General features: G+C 42.8%; 1 protein-coding gene and 1 pseudogene across 4 annotated transcripts in view; one reads left to right on the top strand and one right to left on the bottom strand.

Annotated features, from left to right (window-relative positions):
- Positions 1-9,069: 9,069 nt before the first annotated feature.
- The window catches only part of EIF2AK2 (eukaryotic translation initiation factor 2 alpha kinase 2), a 53,675-nt gene continuing 42,184 nt past the window's right edge, over positions 9,070-20,560 (top strand). For 3 of the 4 annotated variants that reach the window (XM_025354870.1, XM_025354868.1, XM_025354867.1), the window contains exons 1-2: positions 18,982-19,334; positions 19,680-19,800. In XM_025354870.1, the coding sequence (XP_025210655.1) occupies positions 19,159-19,334; positions 19,680-19,800 (297 nt within the window). In that variant the 5' untranslated portion in view covers positions 18,982-19,158. Of the gene's footprint in view, positions 9,186-17,988; positions 18,155-18,981; positions 19,335-19,679; positions 19,801-20,560 lie in introns of those variants that run through there. The other variant, XM_025354869.1, reaches the window with a different exon arrangement.
- On the bottom strand, positions 17,700-18,484 carry LOC112605213 (annotated as a pseudogene).

The raw sequence follows: 20,560 nt of genomic DNA, 5'->3' as shown, positions 1-20,560 counted from the left end.
GCTGGGATTACAGGCACACACCACCACACCGGGCTAGTTTTTGTATTTTTAGTAGAGGCAGGGTTTCCCCCATATTGGCCAGGATGGTGTTGAACTCCTGACCGCAGGTGATCCAGTTGCCTTGGCCTCCCAAAGTGTTGGGATTACAGACATGAGCCATGATGCCTGGCCTATCAAGACTTTTTCTACCACAGAGCCTCAAGTAGTCATGTGGAATTAATGAGAGAAGATGGAAAATGTTCTAGAAAGAAAGAATACTGGCCGGGCGAGGTGGCTCATGCCTGTATCCCAGCACTTTGAGAGGCCGAGGCAGGCAGATCACTTGAGGTCAGGAGTTCAAGACCAGCCTGGCCAACATGGGGAAACCCCATCTCTACTAAAAATACAAAAATTAGCTGGGTGTGATGGTGTGCACCTGTAATCCCAGTTACTGGGGAGACTGAGGCAGGAAAATCGTTTAAACCCCGGAGGCAGAAGTTGCAGTGAGCTGAGATCATGCCACTATACTCCAGCCTGGGCAACAGAGTGATACTTTGTCAAAAAAAAAAAAGGAAGGAGGGAAGGAAGGAAGGAAGAAAGGAAGGAGAGAAAAGAAAAGAAAAGGAAGGAAGGAAGGAAGGGAGAGAGAAAGAGAGAGAGGAAGGAAGGGAGGGAGGAGAGAAAATACTAAATAAAAAGCTAATATCTAGAGTATATAAAGAACAACTAATATCAATAGATGAAATAAAATATAGCCTAGTAGGAAAAAAAAAATGTAGCCAGGTGCTGTGGCTCATGCCTGTAATCTCAGTGCTTTGGGAGGCTGAGGAGGGGGAATCACTTAAGGCCAGGAGCTCAAGACCAGCTGGAGAAACATAGCAAGACCTCATATCTACCAAAGAAAAAATTAACAAGGCATGGTGGTGTGTGCCTATAGTACCAGCTACTCAGGAGACTGAGGCAGGAAGATTGCATGTGCCCAGGAGGTTGAGGCTGCAGAGAGCCATGATTGTGTCACTATGCTCCAGCCTGGGCAACAAAGACCTTGTCTCTTAAAAAAAAAAAAAAAAAAAAACAGTGTAAAGGATATAGACAGGTAATTTATAGAAGAGGACATCCAAATGGCAAATAAATAGATAATGAGAAAAAAATGTAGTAATTAGGAAAATTGAACAACAGTCAGAGCAATACTGGGATCTCTGAGAAGGAATAAACAAGTGAGTTGATCCCTACACCTTCCTGAGCGTGCTACCTATAGGCAGTTTCCAAGCTGCAGCATAGGGAAAGGGAACCTCATACAAAAGTCTCATAAAATTGGAGTTGGATATTGGGAGTCAGGCAGGCTGAAGAGGCTAGATTTTCAGAGCAGATTGCTGGGGAAAAGAGCACTGTATGTTAAAAATTTAACATAGCAAGAACCTCAAAGATCTGCAGAGGGAATCTTTCTAATCTTTAACTGAGTGCAGATATGTGTATGCATGGAATAAAACTTTACAAAGACAGTGTAAATTTCCATCAAGACAAGGAAAGTCTTGCTGGAAAGGAGTGAGCCAAAGAATTTTCCTGAACTTCATCCAGAGATGGAAATAGTTCATGTTCCCACCAGTCAAAGTGGAGAGACTAATACCCAGGGCATTGGGTAGGTTTCCCAGAACAGTAGATTAGATGAAGAGGAAGAAAACAGCAGGGAATTTGAAGGCATAGCAATAGAAACTATTCTAAATGAAGACAGGAAAAAAAAAAAAAAAACAACAGAAAAACATAAGCAGAACTTCAGTAACTTATGCGACAATATCAAGCAAATTTACATGTAATTGGAATATCAGGAAAAGGAAAGAGGTACAGAAAAAAATGGAAACTGATGACTGAAATTGTTCAAATTCAAATAACTCTAAATCTGCAGATTCAAGAAGGTCAACAAACCCCAAGCTGAATAAACATAATGAAATGGCATCAAAACACATCCTAATGCAATTGCTGAACACCAGTGACAAAGAGGAATCTTTGAGGCAGCTAAAGAAAAGGATGTTACATATAAAGAAACACGTAAGAAATACAACAGACTTCTCATCAGAAACTATGCAAGATAGAAGGCAATGGAGTAATATCTTTGAAAGACTGAAAGAAAATCTTTGTCAACCTAGAATACGATATCAGGCAAAAATATCTCTCAGAAAAGAAGATAAATACTTTTTCTGTCAAATAAAGCCTGAAAAAAATAATTTCCAACAGATATGTACTATAGAAATACTAGAAGTTCTTTAGACAGAAGGAAAATGATGCCAGATAGAAATCTGGGTCTACACAGAGGAATGAAGAGCACCAAAAATGGCAAATGTGTGGGTATATATAAAACATATTTCCCCATGGCCAGGCGTGGTGACTCATGCCTGTAATCCCAGCACTCTGGGAGGCCAAGGCTGGTGGATCACCTGAGGTCAGGAGTTTGAGCCCAGCCTGACTAACGTGGTGAAATCCTGTCTCTACTAAAAATACAAAACTTGGACAGGTGTGGTGGTGGGCGCCTGTAATCCCAGCTACTCAGGAGGCTCAGGCAAGAGAATCACTTGAGCCCAGGAGGCGGAGTTTGCAGTAAGCCAAGATTGCCGTGCCAGTGCAGTCCACACTCCAGCCTGGGTAACAGAGTGAAACTCTGTCTAAAAAAAAATCTGTCTTTAAAATCTCTTTAAAAGATAATTATCTATTCAAAGCAAAAGTAATAACAATGTATTTTGGGGCTTATATATAGAAGTAAATCTATGATAACAATGAGACAAAGGATAAGAGAGAAGAAATAGAAGTATACTCCTGTACATTTTGGAAATAAATTTGGTGAAGTTATTTGTGCATGTACTTCACAATCCAGCAATTACATTCCTGTGCATATATCTAAGAGAAACTCTTCCTTATTTGCATAAGGCAACAAGAAGGAAAATCTTCATTGCAGCATTGTTTGTAAATAGTGAGAAACTTAAAAACAAAACTGAGAAGAATGGACAAGAAAATTTTGAAATATTAATAGAAATAAATATTCAGCAGTTAAAATAAATGAATTAGAGCTATGTGTTTTAAGTAAATACCTTTTTTAATTTTAATTTTATTTATCATGATTATTTTTGATCCCTAGTTTGACCATGGTAAAGTAAATAAGTCTTAAAATACATAAGAATTACTTAATGGATATGAGGTTTCTTTCTGGGGTGATGAAATGTTTTGAAACTACTTAGTGGTTATGGTTGCACAATATTGTGAATGTACTAAGTCCCCCTAATCATATGCTTTAAAAGGGCTAGGCTGGGTGTGGTGGCTCACACCTGTAATCCCAGCACTTTGGGAGGCTGAGGTGGGCGGATCACCTGAGGTCAGGAGTATTCGAGACCAGCCTGCCCAGTATGGTGAAACCCCATCTCTACTAAAAATATGAAAAATTAACCAGGCGTGGTGGTGGGCACCTGTAATCCCAGCTACTTGGGAGGTTGAGGCAGGAGAATTGCTTGAACCTAGGAAGTGGAGGTTGGAGTGAGCCGAGATTTATGAATTAGAGCTATGTCTATTAAGTAAATACCTTTTTAATTTTTAATTTTATTTATTATGATTATTTTTGATCCCCAGGCTGACCATGGTAAAGTAAATAAGTCTTAAAATACATAAGAATTACTTAATGGATATGAGGTTTCTTTCTGGGGTGAAACCCCAGAGATTGTGCCACCACACTCCAGCCTGAGTGACAATAGCAAACTCTGCAATAGCAAAACTCTGTCTCAAAAAAAAAAAAAAAAAAAGGTTAAAATGGTGAATTTTATGGTATGTGTATTTTACCTCTTTCAAAAAAATAAATACAAAAACCAAGTTTAAAACATAGAAAGATTTTATTTTTTAAAATAAATGCATACAGAGGTAATACCCTTTAAGTCACAAATGTGAATGACTTAAATGAGTGATTATCTCTGCTGAGAAGAGGAAGAGGAATAGCATCAGGGAGAGGAACACTGGGGCCTTCATCTGTCTCCCAGTATTCATTCAACAAGCATTTGTTAAGCAGCATTTGATATAGTGGATTACGCTTTCCTCCCAGAAAAAGGTTTTTTTTTTCACTTGGCTTGTAGGATTCCACGTCTCCTTGTTTCCCTATTAGCTGCTGCCTCTCAGTGTCCCTGCCAGTTCCACTCCTCCTCCATGGCCAGTCATCATTCTAGAACAAGGATCAGCAAACATTTGTTGTGAGGGATCAGATAGTAAATATTTTCAATTGTACTGGTCATGCAGTTTCTGTCACAATTACTCAACACAACTCATTTTAGTGTCAAAGCAGCCAAAGACAATATATAAATGAATGAATGTGGTTGTGCACTAATAAAGCATTATTTACAAAAACAGGCAGCAGCCCAGTTTTGGCCCAGATCTATTCCAGACAATGAAATAATTAGTGAATAAAACAGTCAAAAATCCCTGTCCATGTGACCTTACATGTTCGAGGAAGGAGACAACAAAGACAATGAATCAATAAGTTGTATTATATAATAAAAGGCTATAAGTGTCATGGAGGGGAAATAGAACAGAATGAGGGGGAAAGGGAGTGACGACAGGGTGAGAGTAATGATTGGAACTTAAATAGTGTAGTCAGGGGGCTTCATGAGCAAGTGACGTTTCAACAAGATCTGTGAGTTTTGCAGATATCTGAAGGACAAGGTTCCAGGCAAAAGGAAGAGCAAGTACAAAGGCACTGAGACAGTAGTATACCTGGCATTCTTGAAAAATCACAAGGAGGACAATGTAACTAGAGGAGAATGAAAGGGGGGCGGAGAAACAAGAGACAAGGTTAGAGTGGCAACCAGGGTCCAAGAAATATAGTGTCTTGTAAGCCCTTGATGACTCTGGGCTTGACTATTTTTTTTTCTTTTTTTCTTTCTTTCCTTCCTTCCTTCCTTCCTTCCTTCCTTCCTTCCTTCCTTCCTTCCTTCCTTCCTTCCTTCCTTCCTTCCTTCCTTCCTTCCTTTCTTTCTCTCTTTCTCTCTTTCTTTTTCTTTCTTTCTTTCTTTTTTGACAGAGTCTTGCTCTGTCACCCAGGCTGGAGTGCAGTGGCATGATCTCAGCTCACTGCAACCTCTGCCTCCCAGGTTCAAGCAATGCTCCTGCCATAGCCTCTGGAGTAGCTGGAACTACAGGCATGCACCACCAAGCCCAGCTAATTTTTATATTTTTAGTAGAGACAGGGTTTTGCCGTGTTGGCCAGGATGGTCTCGAACTCCTGGCATCAAGTGATCCACCCACCTCGGCCTCTCAAAGGGCGTGTGCCACCACGCCCGGCCTTCCTGCTGTATTTCGCATGATGAAAGGGACAAGGCAGATCTCTGGGGCCTCTTTTATAAGAGCACCAGTTCCACCACCCAAAGGCCACACCTCCTAATACCATCACATTGGTGTTTAGGTTTTAACTTATGAGTTTTATGGGGGACAGAAACATTCAGACCATAGCGATGATTTTATAATAATGTGCATGTGGGGACTATTGATAAGAAGATTTTATAAGTAAGCAAGACAAATTACTAAAGCAGAAACATCTGAGGGAAAGAGCCACAAGAGATGTGGTACAACATAAATATGGACCACTCTACAATTTCCAAAAGCAAGAATAATAGTTATTATTTTTCCTCTGCTAGTAAAAAAAGAATTAAGAATAATTGATACATACAAGATTGTTTTATCTGTGTCTGATTAGTTGCTTTACCATTATACATTTTGATCTAAAAGTCACTGTGAGTATTAAAAGAGCTAGACTTATGGGATTGACTATAGGTCAAAAACCGTATTGATAATCACAAAGAGTTATGTAGTAAGTAAGGCCTTGCTGAGAAGCCCATGTGGATAAACTCACACATATCCTCCATTCCTGCGATCACAGCCTCTTTATTTGTTAGAACTAGCACTGGTATAGCTAGGGAAAAGGCTAACAGAAGTCTTCTTGCTCAACTGCTTCTCAAAAGCCTCTTTAGAAGTGGGTGCCTTTGGTGAACATTCACAAGGAAGCCCGATATGCAACAGCCACTGGCTCCATACAAGCCACTGAAGGAGGGGCCTTTGGAGTTTCTTGGGGGCCATGGTTATGGAGTAAGTGACTAGGTTGCATAAGATGAATCGACTCCAATATTCCTGACTCCCTAAGTATTTTTGATTTCTTTATCTGCATTACTTGGCATTACATGTTCCTTTAGTGTGAGCTGCCACTGAGCTCAGATTATAGTAAACCAACTGGGCAAACTGGCTAAGCGCTCCCACTGCTAGAGATAGTACATCAACTTTCTTTTCTTTTTTTTCCTTTTTTCTCGCTCTGTTGCCAGGCTGGAGTGCAGTGGCACGATCTTGGCTCACTGCAACCTTCGACTCCCTGGTTCAAGCAATTCTCCTGCCTCAGCCTCCCAAGTAGCTGGGATTACAGGCACATGCTACCACGCACAGCTAATTTTTGTATTTTTAGTAGAGACGGGGTTTCACCATGTTGGCCAGGATGGTCTTGATCTCCTGACCTCATGATCCGCCCGCCTCGGCCTCCCAAAGTGCTGCGATTACAAGAGTGAGCCACCCTGCTCAGCCTCAACTTTCAACTTTCTTCGTGTCATCTTTAGACTCACCGTCATGCCTGTTTCTTGCTTTCTGTTGCTCTTTTGTTGTGTAAAGCGTCTCCCCTCGATCAGATCTTGTCCATATCCTCTTGGAGTGCATTAGCATCTGATTCTAGTTCTAGGAGTGAAGGCACAGGTAGAGATAGGGTATCTGGAGAATCAGCACCTCCTTGCAGGGTGACTGTTTCATGCTCTTCAATGTAGGCTGTACCAGCCTTATCAGACAATGGTGGGAAGCCTGTGGAGACACAGCAGAATTTAGGAGGGCAGTGGCACTTGAATTCATTCAAATCCACCCAAATTCCCAGGGCTTCATTCTTTCACAGTCAATGCCCTCAATGTTCATAGAAGAGACCTGATGAGGCTGCAAATTAAATTTATATTGTAATTCTAGGCCGGGCACGGTGGATCATGCCTGTAATCCTGGCACTTTGGAAGGCCGAGGAGGGGAAATCACTTGAGGTGAGGAGTTCCAGACCAGGCTGGCCAATTTGGCGAAACCCTTCCCTACTAAAAATACAAAAATTAGCTGGGTGTGGTGGCGCATGACTGTAATCCAGCTACTTAGGAGGCTGAGGCAGGGAAATTGCTTGAGCCCGGGAGGCAGAAGTCGAAGTGAGTCAAGATCGTGCTACTGCACTCCAGCCTGGGTGACACAGCGAGACTCCACCTCAAAATAATTATATTGTAATTCTGGTACCTGCAGCACCAAGCTTTGCACCTGGGGAGCCCAGACGGTAGGGAATTGGGCTCCTCAGGGAGCCCAATATGCTCACACTCTGCCCATTCCAAGAGGTTCACCCATATCGTATCATTCCCCTAGACCTCATCACCAACCCTCTGATATCATTCCTTCCAAATCTTTCCCCAGTAGAGAAGGCAGATTTTACATCACCCCTGAGGCTAGGAGGGTTTTCTGGTGCAGTCATAAAAGCTTGTGTCCTCTGATCATGCTTGAGCTTGTCATTTTTCATTCTTTAAGCTCTCTTGGGCAGTTCAGGGGCTCAAAAAGTCAGAAAAACTTGTCCTTGCTACTGCCATTGCTGCTGCCACAGCCACCCCAACACCCACAAAGCTGACAAATGGACACCCAGCACTGTCAGAGTTTTCTTGTCACTTGGAAATGCCACAAAAAATGGTTCTACCTCATGTCCGCCTTCTAAACCTCCCGCCAGTGCTTTACATTTGAGGGACTTAAGCTATGCCCAGGACCTGAGCTACAGTGTAGATTTTAGTTGTTGATACCCTGCAACGCGGGGTTGTAGGGGGATGGAGAAGGGAGGCTGGAGTAGATGGCTGCCTAGGTATAATGTTCTTTTTTTTTTTTTTTTTTTTGAGATGGAGTCTCACTCTGTAGCCCAGGCTGGAGTGCAGTGGCACGATCTCAGCTCACTGCAACCTCTGCCTCCCAGGTTCAAACAATTCTTCCTGCCTCAGCCTCCGGAGTAGCTGGGATTACGGGTGCCCGCCACCACGCCCGGCTAATTTTTGTGTATTTTAGTAGAGATGGGGTTTTGCCATGTTGGCCAGGCTGGTCTTGAACTCCTGACCTTAGGTGATCTGCCCCCCCTCGGTCTCCCAAATTTCTGGGATTACAGGCATGAGCCACCGCACCGGCCTAGGCATAATATTTAAAGTATATTTGAGGTCTGTCTTGGGACCACCTCCCTCTCTTATCCCAGCTAAGATATTGAGAGTACAGACTCCTGGTTATAGTTCTAACTCCGCTGCTTACTAGTTGTGTTAATCTAACTCCTCTGTGCCTCAATACTCATTACTCACTGTGCCAATGACTGTGGAACTCTGTGTGACTCTGGGAGTGAGTCACAGTCCATCAGGTGAGTAGAATTTCTATAAATCGAGGACTACTGGTGTTGGACTATAGTAGGAAACTCCCTGGGGTACTGTAGGGAGCAGGTGGCTCTCTTTAACAGCAGGACTGGCCCGCAGGTGCTTTTACAGCGTCTGACAAGTGTCTGCTCATGAGTGAATGGACGGGTGGGAGCAGAGTGAAGGAGATTACGCCCCCAGGCCTCGCATCCCCAGCCTTGTAAAAGTGAGGGGGCAGTGGTGTGGCAAGTGGGGAGGGGCGCCTTGGTGTTTACAGGCCTGGACTTTAACTGAATCCTGGCTTTCCCACTTACGAGCCGCTGGACCCCTAGGTAAGTTCATTTACTCAATTTCCTCTATTGTAAAATGGAGCTGCTAAGACCCATCTTCCCAACCCCTCTCCAAATATTTGTGTTGAGAGTAAGTGGAACCCTTGATTCCAGAACCTAATGCAGCCAAAGTCACCTGCTCCAGGAGCCCCGGGGCGGGGAGGGGGAGGCGGTTGGGGGTGCGGGGTCCTGGCCGCGCAGGGGCTGCACATGGGTGACAAGCCCGCCCGCCAGTGCCGGCCGCCGGCGCCTCTCGCGAGCACTCTGGATCCAGCGCCAATTTACCCCAATCCCGTAGCAGACGAGGGCTTGTGCGAGAGGGGGCCGGGCGGCTGAAGGGAAGGCGGAGTCCGAGGGGAAAACGAAACTGAGAGTCAGCTCTCCCGAAGCTGCGGGTCTCCGGCCGGCGGCGGCGGTGGCGGCGCAGGTGAGAGGGGCCGGGGGCAGCCAAGGGAGCGCAGGGAGCAGGGGCCGGGGGGCCACGGGATAGGGGCTGCGGGCCCAGCCGGGGCGGGACCCGCCGATCCTGCGTCCCCAGCTCAGGACGCGGAAGCTCATCGGAAGCCCCTGGCCCCAGCTGGGTCAGCAATGGGAGAGCAGTCCGAGGCCCACAGCCCGGGTGTGGGGCCCTCCCTGAATCCAGGGAAAGGATCGTGGAGCGGGATGGGGACTGAAAGCCATTTTCTTCCCGCGAAGAATTTTTATCAGTGCAAGTAACAAATATTTCCTAGGCAGCGGTTGTGGGGCTGGGTCTAGTGGATGATGAATAGGCCTCGTGGCTTGACATATGGAAAACACGGAGGCCTGAAATACTCATAGACTGGCTGAACAATCTCTGGCTAAAAATCTCTTGCATGGAGAGTTGCAGTAGTTTCCCAATTGCCTGGCCTCGGTTCCTGTTCCCACTCCGTCTCCTTACCCCCGAACCTCCACCCCCTACCTCTTCTACACACCTCAGCAACTGGAATGTTCCTTTAAGTAAGAACCAGACTCTGCCCTGCTCAGACCTTCCCCATAGCTTTCCTGTCTCGTCAGAATCCTATAAACATTTATTAAGGCTCACCGGCAAGGTCCCTTGCACCCCCTACTCCGGCCATGCTAGCTTCCTTGCTGTTCCTGGCGCACAGCCAAGCATCCTCCAGCCTCTAGGCCTTTGCACTGGCCTGTTTCTTCTTCCTGGAAAGCTTCTCCCCCAGATACTTGCATGGAGAAACCCCTCCCTTATCCTGCACTGCTTCCCATGCCAGCTTATCAGAGCAGCCTTCCTCAAACAACCTGCATATGCAAGAAACCCCACTCTGCCCTTGCTGTTCCCCCTTCCACTACCTCAATTTTCAACATAGTAGTTATCACCTGGTGATAACTTTTCTTTTCTTTTTTCTTTTCTTTTCTTTTCTTTTCCTTTCCTTTTCTTTTTTTTTCTTTCTTTTTCTTTTTCTTTTTTTTTTTTTTTGAGACAGATTCTCACTCTGTTGCCAAGCTGGAGTGCAGTGGTGCAATCTTGGCTCACTGCAACCTCCGCCTCCCGGGTTCAAGCGATTCTCTTGCCTCAGCCTCCCGAGTAGCTGGGATTACAGGTGCCCACCACCACAGCCAGCTAATTTTTAAATTTTTAGTAGCAACGGGGTTTCACCATATTGGCCAGGCTAGTCTCAAACTCCTGACCTTGTGATCCCCCACCTCAGCCTCCCAAAATGCTGGGATTATAGGCATGAGGCACCGCGCCCGGCCACCCGGTGACATTTTCTTATGGGTTGTTCCTCCACTGGTAATTTCAGAATTACCTATAGCAGGGTTCACTAGTATAGTCCCAGCACCTAGTACATAATAGGTGCTGATTAAATGTTTGCTAAATTAATGGTAATTCAAAAACTCCCTTTTGAATTCCAAAATAATGAGGCATCCTGTTGCCCATGTTTCCTTCTTTCCTTCCTTCCTTCCCTCCCTCCCTCCTTTCTTTTCTTTTTCCTCTTCTCTTCCTTCCTTGTTTCCTTGTTTCCCTCTCTCTCTCTCCCTTCTTTGTTCTTTTCTTTCTCCTTTCAAGATGGAGTCTCACTCTGTCGCCCAGGCTGGAGTATAGTAGCTTGATCTCGGCTCACTGCAACTTCTGCCTCCAGGGTTCCAGTGATTCCCCTGCCTCAGCCTCCTGAGTAGCTGGGATTACAGGCACACACTACCACACCAAGCTGATTTTTATAGTTTTAGTATATTTCATCATGTTGGCCAGGCTGGTCTCGAACTCCTGATGTCAGGTGATCCACCTGCCTCGGCCTCCCAAAGTGCTGGGATTACAGGCATGAGGATTACATGGCTCCATGTTTTCTTTAGTACTAAAAATGCCATGCCAGATGGAAGGTAAAAGACAGGCTCTCTGATGTCACTTGGAAATTTAGAATCTTGGACAGATTATGCTATTGTTTTTCAGTTTGCTTATTTGAACCTGGAGATCCTGAATACTTGACCTATAGTTTGTTTGTTTGTTTGTTTCTTTGTTTGTTTATTTTAGATGGAGTCTTGCTCTGTTGCCCAGGCTGGAGTGCAGTGGTGCAGTCTCAGCTCACTGCAACTCTGCCTCCAGGGTTCAAGTGATTCTCCTACCTCAGCCACCTGAGTAGCTGGGATTACAGGCATGCACCACCATGCCCAGCTAATTTTTGTATTTTTAGTAGAGACGGGGTTTCCCCATGTTGGCCAGGTGACCCACCCACCTCGGCCTCCCAAAGTGCTGGGATTACAGATGTGAGCCACCGCCCCCCACCGTTTATTCACTTATTAATCAGATGCTAGTTGAAGGAATGATCTATGTGAAGCAATGTGCTGGCCCTGGAGGGGGCTAAGCCTGCAGGGCGACTATAGTCGCTGGAAGGGAGTGGAGGCATAGCCGAAGTAATGTCTGGGCATTAGTAAGATGGACAAATATAATTTTTTAGTGATTATGATGGAGGTTTCTTCCAGATGAGTGAATAAGATGTAGAATCTGCTCCCCAAATAACTCACTAATTAGTTTAAAAAGCAGTCAGGGCTGTGATGAAGGTTGGGCAAGGTGGAGTGGCAAGCCCATACTAGCTGACCCTCCAGCATCAAAGAAGGCTGTGTTGATCCTGATTGATGAGTGGAGATTGGGAGATTGGTGGGTACAGAGAGAATGCAGATATTGCACTATACATGTAGAGGAAAGCAGGTGACAAGTCCTGGATGGGGTATCTGGAGATATTTTGGTACTCATTCATTCATTATTGAGCCTGGTCCCTTACCTCTAGTAATTCAGGCTCTATTTTGGAAAATAGAGCTTATTAAATAGGTGATTTTAATAAAGGGGATGAGCACTGTGGAAGAGCCTGTGAAGGAGTGTCTGGGATTTTGAGCTGAAATCTGTAGGAAGTAGAAATTGACCAGGCCAAGAGAGCGGAAGGAGTAGAGTCAAGGGCATTTTAGCAGGGAGCAGGCTGGACAGAGGCAGTTAGGAGTTCAGGAGAGAGTCCATGGTGGAGGCATGCTTTTGAGAACCATCATTGTGTCTGTGGAATTTAAAACCACAGACCCGGAGGTGATCACCAGGGGAGTGAGTCTAAGTAGAAAAGAACAAGTCTAAGGACCAGGCCCAGTGATGCTGGAATATCTAGAAAAGGGGAAGTTAGCACCATAGGAAGGGTTAAAAAAAAAAAAAATAAATGGAAGAAAGGAAGTTGAAGAGGAACCAGAAAAGGAGACAGAAAAGGAGTAGCTTGTGAGAACAGAAGAAAACCAGGGCCAGGTGCCGTGACTCATGCCTGTAATCGCAGCATTTTGGGAGGCCAAGGCGGGCGGATCATCTGAGATTAGGAGTTCGAGACCAGCCTGGCCAACAATGGGGAAACCCCATCTCTACTAAAAATACAAAAAAATTAGCCAGGTGTGGTGGTGGGCGCCTGTAATCCCAGCTACTCGGAATGCTGAGGCAGGAGAATTGCTTGGACCTGGGAGGCAGAGGTTGCAGTGAGCCAAGATGCCACCATCACACTCCAGCCTGGGCAACAAGAGCAAAACTCTGTCTCAAAAGAAGAAAACCAGGAGAGTGGGTGTCTTAAAAGTCCAAGCTAAGACAGGGAGAGGAGAGAGAAGAGGATGTGCAACCACATCAACACATCAAATGCTGGTTGTAGGTCGAGTAGAGAAGGACTGAGAACTGACTACTGGATTTAGTGATGGGGAAGCCATTGGTAACCTCGACAAAAACAATCTCAGTGGCTTGTGGAGACTGCATGATTGAATTGATGTGTGTGTGTGTGTGTGTGTGTTTTTTTTTTGAAGTGGAGTTTTGCTCTTGTTGCCCAGGCTGGAGTGTAATGGTGCAATCGCGGCTTAACGCAACCTCCGCCTTCCTGGGTTCAAGCGATTCTCCTGCCTCAGCCTCCTGAGTAGCTGGGATTACAGGCATGTGCCACCACCCCGGCTAATTTTGTTTTTTTTAGTAGAAATGGGATTTCTCCATGTTGGTCAGGCTGGTCTTGAACTCCCGACTTCAGGTGATCCACCCGCCTTGGCCTCCCAAAGTGCTGGGATTACAAGCGTGAGCCACCGCACCTGGCCACTGAATTGATGTTTTAAAAAGATCATGATGTGTCTGTATTAAAAAAGAAAACAGATAATAACAAGTGATGGTGAGGACGTGGAGAAATTAGAACCCTCGTGCATTGCTGGTAGAAATGCAACATGGGTGTAGCCACTGTGGAAAACAATTTGATGGTTCATCACAAAGTTAAACAGAATTACCATGTGATTCAATTCCACTTATAGGTATATACCACTAATATTCAGAAGTAGGGACTTAAACAGATAGATTTATACCAATGTTCACAGCAGCATGATTCATGATGGCCAAAAGGTTGAAATAACCAGTGTCCATTCATAAATGAATGGATAAACAAAATGTGGCATATACACACAATGGAATATTATTCAGCCTTGAAAAGGAAAGAAATTCTGACATATACTACAACATAGATGAACCTTGAAGACATTATGCTAAGTGAAATAACCAGACACAAAAGGACAAATACTGTTTGAGTCCACTTATCTGAGGTACCTAGAACAGGCAAATTTATAGAGACAGAAAAGAGATTAGAAAATATAAAAAATTAACCAGGCATGGTTCCCACGCCTGTGGTCCCAGCTACTTGGGAGGCTGAGGTGGGAGGATCGCTTGAGCCCAGGAGTTTAAGGCTGCAGTAAGCTGTGATCACACCACTGCACTCCAGCCTGGGCAACAGAGCGAGACCCTGTCTCAAAAAAAAAAAGAGGTTAGCAGAGACTGAAAGGACTGGGAAATGGGGAGTTGCTGTTTAATGGGTACAGACTTTCTATTTGGAAAGATTAAGAGTTCTAGATGTGGATGTGGTGGTAGCTACACAACATTGTGAATGGACTTAAAGGCAGGGAATTAATACATTGAAAAAGAATACATTTCATGTTATATATATTTTATCACAATTTTAAAACATAAAAAAAATTAAAAAAAAAATCACATTGGTTGCAGGGTAGAGAAGGAATTGAAGTAGCTGTCAGAACTGGTTCTGAGATTCTCACAGCAATCCAGGAATGAGGTGGTGGTGACTTGAACTAGGATGGTAAGTGTAGACATCTTTGGGAAGTAGAAAGATTTTGATGATAGGACTTAGTTATAGATTAGAAGGCAGGGAGAGGAAATGTCAAGGATGCCTCCCAGATTCATGGCTTTCAGACTTGGATAGATGGTGGAGTCATTTCCTGTGAAAGGAAACTTCAAACCAGCTTGGGAGAAGATCATAAATACAGTACAGGATATTTTGAGTTTAAAGTTCGTTCAAGATGTTCAAGTGGAGAATTTGGATAGAGAGATCTGGAACTCAAAGCGGTTCATAAGGAATATGTAAATGTTGGAGGTAATGGCATATAGATGATCATTGAAATCATGGACATGAAAGAAATCACCTTAAGGAGAAAGTATAGAGTGAAGAGAAGAGGATTGTTGGACCATGCCAGCATTTAGAGCCTGCAAAGATTAAGGTGTGTTAAAAAGAGTGGCCCGGCCAGGCGTGGTGGCCCACACCTGTAATCCCAGCACTTTGGGAGGCTGAGGCTGGTGGATACTGTAGCTCAGGAGTTGGAGACCGGCCTGGCCAACACAGGGAAACCTCAAAAATACAAAATTTAGCATGGTGATGGGCACCTGTAGTCCCATAGTCCCAGGTACTTGAGAGGCTGCAGCAGGAAGATTGCTTGAACCTGGGAGGCAGATGATGCAGTGAACTGAGATCACGCCACTGCACTCCAGCCTGGGCAACAGAGTGAGGCCCTGTCTCAAAAACAAAAAACAGAAAGAGTGGCCCGGGAAGAAAGAAGATCAAGAGAGCTTTCCAAGAAGAATTAACAGTTTTACAGGATCTGATTTCTGTCTTTATGGATTTACCTATTCTGGAAGTTTCATATAAATGGGAATCATGCAATATATGTGAACTTTTGTGTCTGGATTTTTCATTTTGCATAATGTTTTTGAGATTTGTCCATGTTGTAGCGTGTATCAGTACTTCATTTCTTTTGTGACTGAATAATATTCCACTGTGTAGATATATTTCACATTTTGTTCGCCATTTATCCATTGATGGACACTTGGTTTGTTTCTACCTTTTGGCTATTGTTAACAGTGCTGCTATGGACATTCCTGTCTAAGTATTTGTTTGAAAACCTGTTTTCCAATTCTTTGAAATACCTAGGAATGGAATTGCTAGGTTTTATGATAATTCAAAGTTTACCTTCTAGAGGAACCCCAGCAACTGTATTGTTTTACATTCCTATCAGCAATGTTTGAGGGGTCCAGTTTTTCCATGTCCTCACCAACACTGATTTTTTTATTATTATTTCCTGATTATTATTATTATTGCCATACTAGTGGGTGCGAAACGGTATTTAGTTGTGGTTTTGAATTCCATTTCTTTAATGACTCATGATGTTGAGTATCTTTTCATGTGCTTATTGGCCATTTACATATTTTCTTTGGAGAGATGTCTGTTCAAGTCCCTTTGCCTATTTTTTAATTGGGTGGTTTGTCTTTTTGTGTTGAGCTGCAAGAATTCTTTTATCTATCTGGTTACTAGACCCTCATCAGATATATGATTTGCAAATATTCTATTCTGTAGATTGTCATTTTATTTTCTTCATAGTGTCCTTTGATACACAAAAGTTTTTAGTTTTGATGAAGCCCAATTTATCTCTGTTTTCTTTTGTTGCTTGTGCTCTTGCTGTCATATCTAAGATTTTATCACCAAATCCAAAGTCATGAAGATCTACCCCATATTTTCTTCGAAGAGTTTTATAGTTTTGGCTTGTACATTTATATTTTATATCCTCTAAATTTTGTTGATAATTTAAATCATTGCTATAGACTTGGTCCAGTGAGACCTATCAACAGAGGTCTTAATTTACATAGTGGTTAAATTGTCCTAAAATTGATTTCTGCAAAATTCAGAGGGGAGATTTTTGAGATGTCATAGGGAAATCCATGTCCATACAGTTAAATCCTTCATGATTTCATACACTTATTTTTTTTTTAGTATAAAACTTTTTTATTTGAAGAATCATTGGGGAGAAGAGAAATATATTTTAGCACTTAGATATGTAGAGCGTTTCCAAAATAGTTTAGCACTCAACTAGTCAGTTCTATGAAAATCAGTTTTCCCTGAAGCACGCATTGCTCCCAGCTACAAGCGGTCCTCATATTGCATGGTACTGTGGGACCAGAAAAATGGCCATGCAAAGCAACCTTAATAATCAATGGGGAAAATGATAATTGTTCCATGACCTTTAAAATTCTCCTAAAATATTTAAAACTCTTAAGATCAGTTGTAAATGTAGAAAAAATGCAAAAAAGTTTAAAAATGTTTAGTTCTCTGTGAAAAGTAGTTTGAATAGAGATTGCCTTTTTTCCTGCCAAGTAACTTACGATACTGAGTAAGCATCTTTTCTATTCATGGTAAACTGTCATACTCCTTTGAAGTTTGGGTCAGCTTCCACCCTTTTATTGCTTGTGTTTCAATGCTGTGAAGTATTTCTGTATTCACATTAAATATTCTTTAGCGTGAAGTTTTTTTTTTTTTTAACCATCACTTCCTCTGGGACATATTTATCTTTATTGCAATCACTTTTCTTATTTGTGTTGATAAGTTTGCCTTCGCTAAGCTCCTACGAATGCACAGCAGCAAGAACAACATTACTGTAATCAGTGGCTTCTTCTACAAATCCATTTATGTTTGATTCAAATTTCACTTCCAGTGTTATCATTTTTCATTGCTTTGCTGGACTTTCATCTTTGTTGGCCAGTTCTTTCAATGGTTCACTTCTATAAAATGTCAAGTGGAGGACAAAGAGACCGCGTAACAACGTGCTCTGCTGTGAGTGAACTGAATAACAGATGCACAGGGACCAACCACTGGAAGAATTTGAAAGAAGTAATACAACCGGTCACTGATCATGAAGCGTATCTGTTATTTACATCGTGATTTGTAGACTGAAGAACTAGCAGAGAAGTTTGTACTTCATGTAATTACTCAGAGTTATACTGTGCTAACTAAAATTTTAACCTAGGATTAAACAACACCAGTTTCCTTTCCTTCATGGTAAGGAAACTGGTATTTAAACTAAACTTAGGTCACTGAAATTTGTGCACATGGGAACCGTGCAAATCAAGGACTGCCTATACCCTACTTGTTTATACTGGTCCAGACAGGCTTAACGCTGACTACTGAGAAATAGCCTATCTGAATTTATATGAAATAGTGAATCTTAAAGCACCCAAGATGAAAAATTAGTGCACATTGAGGTGGTTTTAAAATCTTTGTCGTTTGACAATCAAGCTTAAAATGTATCTTAGAGTAACAGAATTTTAGAATTAAAGACCTTTAAAGGCCGCCTAGTTTGATACCACAGATTATCCAGCATGTTTATTATGAATTATTTCTCCTCCTTCAATTTCAGTTTGCTCATACAGCCACTTGCGATCACAGCGGCATTCAGCTCCACACTTGGAGGCAGGACAGCGCAGGCAGGACAAGCATAGAAACATCCTAAGCAATCTTCATCGAGGCAGTCACAGGGTTCCATCCCACTAAAAATCAGGAGACCCTGGCTATCATAGACCTTAGTCTTCACTGGTATCACTTGTCTGTCTGAACCAGCGGTTGCATTTTTTGTAAGCCTTCTTTTTTCTCTTTTACCAGTTTCTGGAGCAAATTCAGTTTGCCTTCCGGATTTATAAATTGTAATGACCTCAAAGCTTTAACAGTTCTTCCATCTGACTCAGATTTCCTTCTCTGGCGGTCTTCAGAATTGACATCCACACTTCTGTGATTATCTGCTTGCATTTTGGACACAGCTTCTAACCAGGTACAAGCTGTCTTTTGAATTTTGCACTCAGAAAACTGGCATCATCTAAGGCAATCACATGCAAATTTTGGGGGGCTAGTTTTTTGTGTATGGTAATGGGTCACAACACGACTTCTGTAAATCCTCAAATCTGTCAATATAAATTTTTATGTGATTAAAGCAAATTGTATTGTTCCTAGAAAGTGTCATTCCAGTTCTGAGTTGAAGTAAAAGCATATTATTTGATGACAGTTCTTGCAAAGTCTTAAAACCTGTGTGACGAGTATAGTAGGTTTTATGGCACTCATTTGTAGTACGAAGCTGGACTCCAACTGAACATCGATCCATCATTCTTGATTCTGACATATTTTCCTTGTTTTATTTTGTCCAGAGATCTAGGTCACGGGCTGATCACCCTTAGTTTGAGCTCTCCTCCACCCGGCTTCGGGCAGGATCCGCGTCCACACAGGCTACACTCGCCCACCCGTTTCCCAGCCTGTCCCCGTGCTACCACTCCACTTTACTTATTACATATACTCTAAACTTTTTTCTTCTAAACATAAAACATTCTACACTCCTGCAGCCTTTTTACTTCTTTAAGCAGGTAGACAAACATGTAGTTGATACTAAGTGGAAGCACAGGGCAGAGTTAAAGAGAAGGACCCCCTTTCACTGACCAGCTGAGTTTTTTTTTCTTTCCTTTATTTTTTAAAACAATTCTGAAATTGACACGGGGTTTTGCCATGTTGCCCAGGCTGGTGTTGAACTCCTGAGCTCAGGTGATCCGCCCGCCTTGGCCTCCCAAAATGCTGGGATTTTATAGGTGTGAGCCACCACCCCTGGCCAAGTTGAGTTTTCAAAGTAGAAAATTTGGAGAAATTAACTTTATTGTGCAGTGAGTGAGAAAGAAAGAACAGTTTTGAAAGAAAGTCTCTGCATTTATGTGAGACTGAGATGAGTCCTATAAAGGAGAGTCTCCCCAACCCCTCTGTCTCCTAAACTGCATTGGGAAACTCAGGTTAAATATGTTCTGTGAGCATCACTCATTCAAATGTCTCTTCCATTGTAGGATACTGGAAGAAATGGCTGGTCATCTTGCACCAGGTTTCTACATGGAGGAACTTAATAAATACCGTCAGAAGCAGGGAATAACATTGAGCTATCAAGAACTGCCTAATACAGGACCTCCACATGATAGGAGGTAAGTTGCTATAAACAATGATATGATCTTATAAATGTAAACTGGGGGAATGGCAACTCTGGCACAACTTTGAGGTCAACACTTTTGTTTTGTGAGAGTCTGCTTGGCGTAAAGCGGTAACCACTTTGGAGCCACAGATGACTCCAGAGAGAAGAGAGGGCAGAAACCTTTCCACGCTTCAACAAGACATGCTGTTTTACTGCTTGGGGTGACTGCTTACATTCTATATTGAATGTACGTTCAAACCCTCAAAGGTAGTCATAGGAGGTAGTGGTAACTAGAGCACTTGTTTTTAGATAGTGCATGAGTTGTATAATATTTTATGAATATTCTTTTTGTAATCAGGTTTACATTTCAAGTTGTAACAGATAGAAGAACATTTCCAGAAGCTGAAGGTAGATCAAAGAAGGAAGCAAAAAATGCTGCAGCCAAATTAGCTGTTGATATACTTAATAAGGAAAGCGAGGTGAGTGATTGCCTTTTTTTCCTAGTAAATGGGAACTTGCAAATGCATTTTCTATTTCTCTCTGTGAGAAAATACTTCCATACAGAGTAAAGCCATTCACACGTTACCTTACATTCAAGAGTTTGGTTCAGTCATTCCCCCCATCTTCATTTCTATGAAACCCTGAGTGAGAGCCGCACACCCAGGACGCCGTGGGCAAAGCTGGAGAATAGTTATTCAGAGTGTCAGCAGCAGTTAAATACTCTAAAATTGAACAAATATGGAAAGGTGAGAAGTGTTCAGTGGGAAATGAGCTGACAGGTTCTGGGATGAGTCCCCTCCATCTAATTGAGGAAGTGCAGTAAAAGAGGAAAAAGAGATGAAAGTGATTATAGGGAGAATGATGTAAAGCGGTCACTCACTGTCTGCGGGGAATTGGTACCAGGACTCCCTGTGGATGCCAAAATCCACTGATGCTCAAGTCTTTTATATAAAATGGCATAGTATTTGCATATAACCTATTTGCATCTTCCCATATACAGTTATGCGTTGCTTAACAAGGAGAATACATTGTAAGAAATGCATCCTTAGGCAATTTTCTCATTGGGCAAACATCACAGAAGTACTTACACAATCCTAAATGGAGTAACCACTACACACCCAGGCTATGTAGCATAGCCTATTACTCCTAGACTACAAACCTGTACAGCATGTTATTGTACTGAAAACTGTAGCCAATCGTAACACAATTTAGTATTCATGTATCTAAACATATCTAAAT

This window comes from Theropithecus gelada, chromosome 13, assembly GCF_003255815.1.
Source record: "Theropithecus gelada isolate Dixy chromosome 13, Tgel_1.0, whole genome shotgun sequence".
NCBI lineage: Eukaryota > Metazoa > Chordata > Mammalia > Primates > Cercopithecidae > Theropithecus > Theropithecus gelada.
Note: the sequence above shows the minus strand (reverse complement) of the source record. Positions and strands in the feature narration are given on the sequence as shown.